This window comes from Pundamilia nyererei, unplaced genomic scaffold, assembly GCF_000239375.1.
Source record: "Pundamilia nyererei isolate P.nyererei 1_Seehausen unplaced genomic scaffold, PunNye1.0 scaffold00352, whole genome shotgun sequence".
In the NCBI taxonomy this organism is placed as follows: domain Eukaryota; kingdom Metazoa; phylum Chordata; class Actinopteri; order Cichliformes; family Cichlidae; genus Pundamilia; species Pundamilia nyererei.
The window spans coordinates 452547-459855 of NW_005187753.1; the positions used below are offsets into that span (position 1 = coordinate 452547).

Consider the following 7309-nt stretch of genomic DNA (forward strand, 5'->3'; position numbering starts at 1 on the left):
ACTTATTTTCCACCCTGATTTACGAATCAATTCTTTACAAATCCTACCATGTGGATTCATGGATTTTTTTTTCACATTCTGTCTCTCACAGTTGAAGTGCACCTCTGGTGCAAATTACTGACCTCTGTCATCATCTTAGGTGGGGGAACTTGCACAATCGGTGGCTGACTAAATACTTTTTTGCCCCACTGTATCTAATCAGAAAAGCTGTTCCCATCTCCATTCTGCATGCCAAAGTATCCTTAGGAGTACTACTAAACACCAAGTTTCTCTCTGGTGCATTTATTGGAGTGTTAATGTTAGAAAAAATGTACTTCGTGTAGAAAGAAAAGTCCTTGTATGAATGGCTGAATGAGGCGTGTTGTGTTAATTGCTTTGAGTGCTCGAATATAAAAGCGCTATATAACAACCAGTCTATAACATAGTAGGCTTGACCAGTAACAATGTAACGTTAACAAGTCTAATCATAAATACGAAGTCTGTAATGTACATGCAATGTCCATTTAAAACTTCAACTTTACCTTTGACTTCCTTGTAGCATGCTGTTAGTTTTGTCAGTGGAGAAAAAAAGGTGGGATGGGGTCACATCCCTGTCTTAAACATGATTTAGTATCCTCTAAATATTTTACTTTCATACGCCACTCTTTGGAAAGCCTGTGTGTTGAATTGTGTGCTGTTTGTTTCTCCAATGGCTCTGTTTGTGTTTTTACCAGCTTCTTTCTTTATGCAGCACTCAGCTCTGCTCACTCACTAAACCTCAACAGCACCATCTGGTGGACTAAAAGTGCAATTGACTTTAGTATATAAATAAAATATCACACGCACAGCACCTCTGCATACATAGGTTTCTATGGCTATGTCCACAGATATTTTTGAAAACGCAGATTCTTCTATGCGTTTGGGCCTTTCGTCCACACGTAAACTGTGCTTTCAGTCACGGAAAACTTGATCATAAAATGCAGATTGTAACCATGATCATGACCACCGATCAATAACCAGTGATCAAAGACCGTTATGAACCTGGCAGTCATAGTAGGGGTGGGTTTTGATAATCGATTTATCGATTAAAATCGATTCTGGCTTGGATAACGTGATATCGATTCATTAAAATCCTGAATCGATTTTTTTAATATAAATTAATTTTGCCCGAAATGCCAGAATCACAAAATTTCGAAAACCACCAAACAGCTAAAACAGCTTTAAATGAGAGCACGTACACGGATTCTGCACAAAGACTTAAACACAAAGCGCGGACCTGCGGATCAGAATCAGTGAGATGTCGCCTTTCTCACCCGACGGCACGGACACGGTCGGGGCTGAAAACCGACAGCTCACTGATTCTGATGTTTCAGCGGGTCCGCACTTTGTGTTTATGCCCATTTTGCGCTGATTCTAAAGGTGTTAGTTTTATCTCTCTCCAAACAATATTGACCGAACCAGCAGCAAAAGAAGATCCAAACTACGCTTCACATAAACATCGTCATGAATTCACTCTGACTTTTGCTGTTTTGCTTCCATCACACTTCATGCACAGCTCTCTCTCTCTCTCTCTCTCTTGCTCTCTCTGTACTTCAAGAACAGTTTCCAGTCTAAAATCTCTTTTTTCTGTATTATTTGCTTTCTTATTACGCACAAGTTGTTTACAGCGCTGTCGGCTGCTGTTTTTTTCCTTTCACTTACTTCCAAAAGAGAGCCTCATTTCTGCCGTTCAATAGGCTTCTGAACAAATTTAAACTTTTTAAAATTATGCAAAATGCAAAACGCTTAGCCGTGTCTCTAATAAAACCGCTGTAACTTCAGAGGTAATGTTCATATGTTGATTAATGGTTTTATTTTGTTTTTGATGTACTGCAGAATATTTTTATAAAATCCCAGGCCAGGAAAGTCGCCTTCATGTTTTTCTGTTTTATCTTCAGCTACTTTGACACAAAGGCAAAAGTCTGGAAAGTGTCAGCTTCCTTTTTATAGATACAAAAATATGTAAATGTACCGATCTGAATTATAATATTTCTGACTGTCTGAGGCAAAATTTCCCAGATTCAAATTGAAATGAATTAAATTGAATCGAATCGAGGATCGAATCGATTCAGGACCTTGTGAATCTGAATACATACGCGGGTATTTTTAATAACTGAGATTTTTCATTTAAATGGAAATAACGTGGCGTCACGCTGTGATGCCACGTTGTTGTTTACATGAGAGAAATTTCTAGAATAAAAAAATACTGTCGCTGTTAATCTTACTATCTGCAGTTTTTACACGCTTACATATACACACACACAGTTACTGTCCCTCCATTTACAAAGACAGAGGCATCAGAGTGAACTTCGGACGTGGCTTCTACATTCAATACAGACGCTCTCACAACGCAAATTGGTTTTAAATAAATGTAATTTCTTTTAAATTAAATTTATGTATGTTGTATACATTTTTTTTTCATTCCTAAGTTGTGAGTCTACACCAGCCAAAATACTGTCTTTAGTTATTAACATTTGAAATGATGAAGGCACTTGAAAAGTAACGCAAAATTAGCTGCCTTTTCAGTACTTGAGATTTTATGAACGTACAAAACCCGGTTTACTCTTTCCCTCCCAGACTTCTTGACTTCTGATTGGCCAACACTTCTACATGGTTAGGATGGCATGGATTGGCATGTTCTTCAGAGCGTTTAACTTTGTTTTTTGGCATTTACATGTGGATGGAGATTTATTTATTTATTTATTTTAAACGAAAATGGAAAATCTCAGTTTTCGAAAATCCGTGTATGTATGTACGTAGCCTATGACTGCCAGGTCCATAATGATCTTTGATCACTAATTATTGATCAATGGTCATGATCATGGTTACAATCTGCTCTTTATGATTAAGAAATTGACCAGGTAAGACCCCAGGTGCAGGCTGTGTAGAGATGCTCATGAGACAATCCAGCGCATAACAGCAGGGTGCAAGATGCTAGCAGGCAGGACATACATAGAGCGCCATAACCAAGTGGCCGGCATAGTGTACAAGTCCCGAGGTCACCACCCGACGGCGTTGAAGAATGTCCGAGCTAAGATCCTGTTAGATTTCCAGATACAAATGGACAAATTGGTAATGGCTAACCAAGATAGCCAGATGGCTATACTGAATGAAAGCAACATCAGGAAGAAGGAACATGAGAAGCAGGAGAAGTACCGAGGGTTCAGAAGCTTGAAGGATAGACTGCCCGCAGGGGCGAGGGGGGAATTTATTTTTTAATATAAAAATAAATGGATATATTTATATTAATTAATTATTAGATTAGATTACTGATAAGTATTAGAAAATGTTTAATTTGGCTTATTCTTTGTGTTTAAATAGATTTAAAAAAACATAGAATTCTTGTGTCACGTAAAAGTTGTATGTGATCTGTATAGTTTTTTGAGTTTGAATAGACTTTAAAGTGAGGTGATAAAAAGTGTGAAACCCACTGTAGCGCACATTCTCACTCCTGTGCTGTTTCAGGTGGCGCTCTTGCTGAAGGATTTCAGGCCAGAATGTTTGAGTTCCAGAACTTTGAACGGCGTTTTGAGGTAAGATCCTCAAAACTAGAAATGAGATTTGATCTAATTTCTGTATGTTTGAATCGGTATGCTACATATGATTCAAACATATGTAGCATACATCTATGTGAAATTTCATACATCTATGTGAAACACACAATTGGAAATCCTAACATCCATCTGTACATCAGTGGGAAAATATATTCAAAAAATGTCCACCTTATACTTTCCTACACTTAAATTTGGGCTTTGCTTTTGTTTTATTAATTTTAATATAAAGTAATCCAGTCATTGAGGTGATGTGAGGGGGGGGGGAGGTTTCCACAAAGGGTGGTATCTCTTCCCCTGAGCCTCCATTTTCTAGCTATTTTTCTTGCAGATATACTGATAGGGTTCCAGATTGTGTTATGTTTCTGGTGTGATTCACATGCATTAACCTGATCCCATCAGCTGCTTGCACGGCTTGGTAGTAAGATGGTGTAAAAATCAGAGTTTCTGACTCCAGCTTGTCGGTCTGGTGAACCACCTGTCACCCAACTTGAAACAGTCTCGTCCACAGTACTCATTCATAAAGTGTTTTACAAACCCGAACATTATGACCAACAGATGCATTTTACTTTCTCAGTGCAGCTAGCCAAACAACACAGAGTCAATTACTGGTAAAGGGGGAGACGGAGAAAGCAGATATTCTTGATTTGTTACTATAAAATCCATTGTTGTAGCCAGGGACAGCACAACAGTTATCCTCTTAAACTGTTTTTTAGTTTTACTGTTCTTATTGACCGCAACCAACAAACTCTGGGATGTCACATTTTGTACTGGAAAAAGATGGCGCTAAACATGTTATAAAAAACACTTATTTCATAAATCCAGCTACATAGAGTTTTATCTATGCCAGTTTTTGAAAGCAGGGCTCCATGGTGTAAATTAGCTTTCACATAGAGCTTTCTGTGCCTGCACTCATCATGTCATTGTATTTTTATTTATTTTTTTCACTGTCCTGTCTGTGACTGTAGCAATCAGAATTATTGTCTGAAGGCCAATAAGAATGCCCAACAGATTTATTTTTCCAAGTGCACCATTACTGCTTTTGCTATACTGGTCCACTTGATGTCATACTTTAATAGATTTCAGGATTTTTATGTTTTTACTTCGGTTCTGTTATTACAATCAGAATAGACAGGACTGGGGTATGGGGTATTATACATGATTATATATCCCTATCTGTAAATAACGACTATCATGTTAATTAATGCGCATTGTCCCGTTGAAATTAAAAAAAAAAAATTCTTATGCAGATTATGTAACTTAGTCTAACTACATTTGTGATTTAAAGCTGGAAATTTACCTTCAATTCCATCAGATCCAGGGTCATTCAGTTGCATTCTGTCATTTTTCTTGATTTGATATCTGAATTGCTGTCTGTCTGCTGTATTTAGGAGTGTATATCACAGTCTGCAGTGAAGACCAAATTTGAGCAGCATACAGTGAGGGCCAAGCAGATCTCTGAAGCCCTGCGTCACATTATGGATTCGGTATACATTGCTGCACAGGAGCAGAGGTGAGTCTGTGATTAAAAGCAGTATTTGTATATGCTGAGACTTTAAACCACAGACCCCCAAAAAGCATTGCCCTCCTCTTTTAGCCACAGAGTGCCTGGGGAAAGAATTCCCATAAATGGTTTTCATTGTGATTAAGACCCATGTGTGCAGCACATCTCCATCTTTAATAGACTTTCATTTTAAACTTAAAAAGCTGTGTGGGTTGGTGTGTAGAGTCTATTGTTTGGAGACCAAAGAGGACCGTCAGGACCGATTAGAGTTCATCGACAAGCAGTTGGATCTACTGACCATGGACTGCAAGTCCAAGATCAAGAAGATTACTGAGGAGGTGGAGAGACAGGTGAATTCTGGCACAGTGTGACTGTCCTGGTTTATGTGGATTCAGCTAAAAAGAGGGTGGTTGTTCTTTTAGGTTTCTAATGCCATGGCAGAGGAAATCAGGAAGCTCCATGTGCTGGTGGACGACTTCCATATGGTCTTTCATCCATCACCAGTGGTGCTCAAGGTCTACAAAAATGTGAGTTTAACTTTAGCATATTCTTAGACTTTTACATTTACTCAGGGCCTTCTCGATATGACGTTCTTCTGCTTCCCTGGCCGCTGTGTCTGTAAGGATGCTATTCGTTGTGTGTTGTAGCATCCTGAGGGCACCCAGTTTGTGCTCCAGTGGATGATGAGAGTCAAACTCTAAATACTGATCTGTATGCTTTGGTCTCCAGTACACGTCAACTTTTAAATGTACCCCATTACTGATGGAAATCTCACAGTCTAACAAGGCTAACCTATCATTTTTTTCATATCCTCCCTGGTCAATCATTAAGGAACTGACCTCACAGCCCATTGTTCACCACTGGTGCTAGTTCCAGTCATTATGCAAACTTGAATGAGTGATGAAATATTTCTCCTACTGACAATGCTACGTCCAGATGAACAGAATCAACTTTTCAGGTGTAGTGAAAGTACATCAAGGTATGTTAATTGCACAATATTGTCCATGAATTCTACTCTCTGCCAGAAAATCCTGAAAGAGAATGTTTGACCATCAGTTCATGCTCTGAAGCTCAAGCCACTTGGGTTATGCAGCACAACAGTGATCTGAAAAACAGAAGCAAGTCCACCTCTGAATTTTCCAGAAAAACAAAATGAAGGTTTTGGAGTGGTGTAGTCAAACTCTGGTCTTAAATCTGATTGTGATGCTTTGGCATGACGTAAACAGCCCATTCATTCCTAAAAACGCCTCCATTATAACTGTATTAAAATAATTCTGCAAAGAAGAGTCGGCCAAAATTTCTCTTCAGTGATGTGGAAAACTCATTGCCAGTTATCACAGATACTTGATTGCAATTCTTGCTGACAAAGAGTGGTATAACCAGTGATGATTTAGAGGGCAATCACTTTTTCACACAGGAAACATCTATGTCAGAGAGTAGACACAGAACCATATAGACCAGGGGGTCTCAAACTCAGAGGAGCTGTGGGCTGCTGCTGCCGCCACTGTCATTTCATTGGAGGGCCACTTAAGTGATCAAGTAGAACAAAAAGAAAAACCAAGAAAATATCCACAAATATTTCCAAAAATGTAGTGCTTTTCTTTATTTTAAATATTCTATGATAAGAAAAATCTGCAAAAGAAAGCACAATTATTTTTCCCCCTCACTCTTAGCTAACTGAAGCCTTTCATTGAACTACCAAATAAACAAATTTGTACTCTCTTTCTGGCCAGACACGGGGCAGCACTTCTGCTATCATTTTGTTCATATTTAACAAAATGAAAATGCAGACATGAGTGTACACATTAGTGTTTGACTCTCTTACTGAACTAACACAGTTTATACTCTGTTTTTACCTCGGCCAGGTCCACGACTCTGAACCATGGTAAAGAGACCTCTGGTTAATACGTCGGGTTCCGTGTCGGGCTGGTAGCCGGTAGTTAGCTTTACTGTCTGGGTCAACTTTGCTAGCGAGAGACAGAGAGAGGCGTTAAAAGGCTGCTCCAACAGGACTTTATTGTTTCGGAGGCGGCGAACACAGTGTACAGTTGACTCTTAACAGCTTACTTACAACTGGGCTCGTCAGGCACTCTGCAATGACTGTAGTGGTTATTATATTTACGTGCTTCATCTTCCGTTTCTCATCGGTCGCGACTTGTTTTCAACTCTCCGTTCTCTCTCACACACACACACACACACACACACACACACACACACACACACACACACACACACA

At 39.1% G+C, this 7309-nt stretch overlaps 1 protein-coding gene across 1 annotated transcript in view; it reads left to right on the top strand.

The window, feature by feature from the left end:
- Positions 1 to 7309, top strand: part of mfn2 (mitofusin 2) — a 32501-nt gene that overhangs the window by 18470 nt on the left and 6722 nt on the right. Inside the window, exons 9-12 of the mRNA XM_005752312.2 lie at positions 3484 to 3551; positions 4961 to 5082; positions 5297 to 5423; positions 5496 to 5600. Of these exons, the coding sequence (XP_005752369.1) occupies positions 3484 to 3551; positions 4961 to 5082; positions 5297 to 5423; positions 5496 to 5600 (422 nt within the window). The remainder of the gene's footprint in view (positions 1 to 3483; positions 3552 to 4960; positions 5083 to 5296; positions 5424 to 5495; positions 5601 to 7309) is intronic.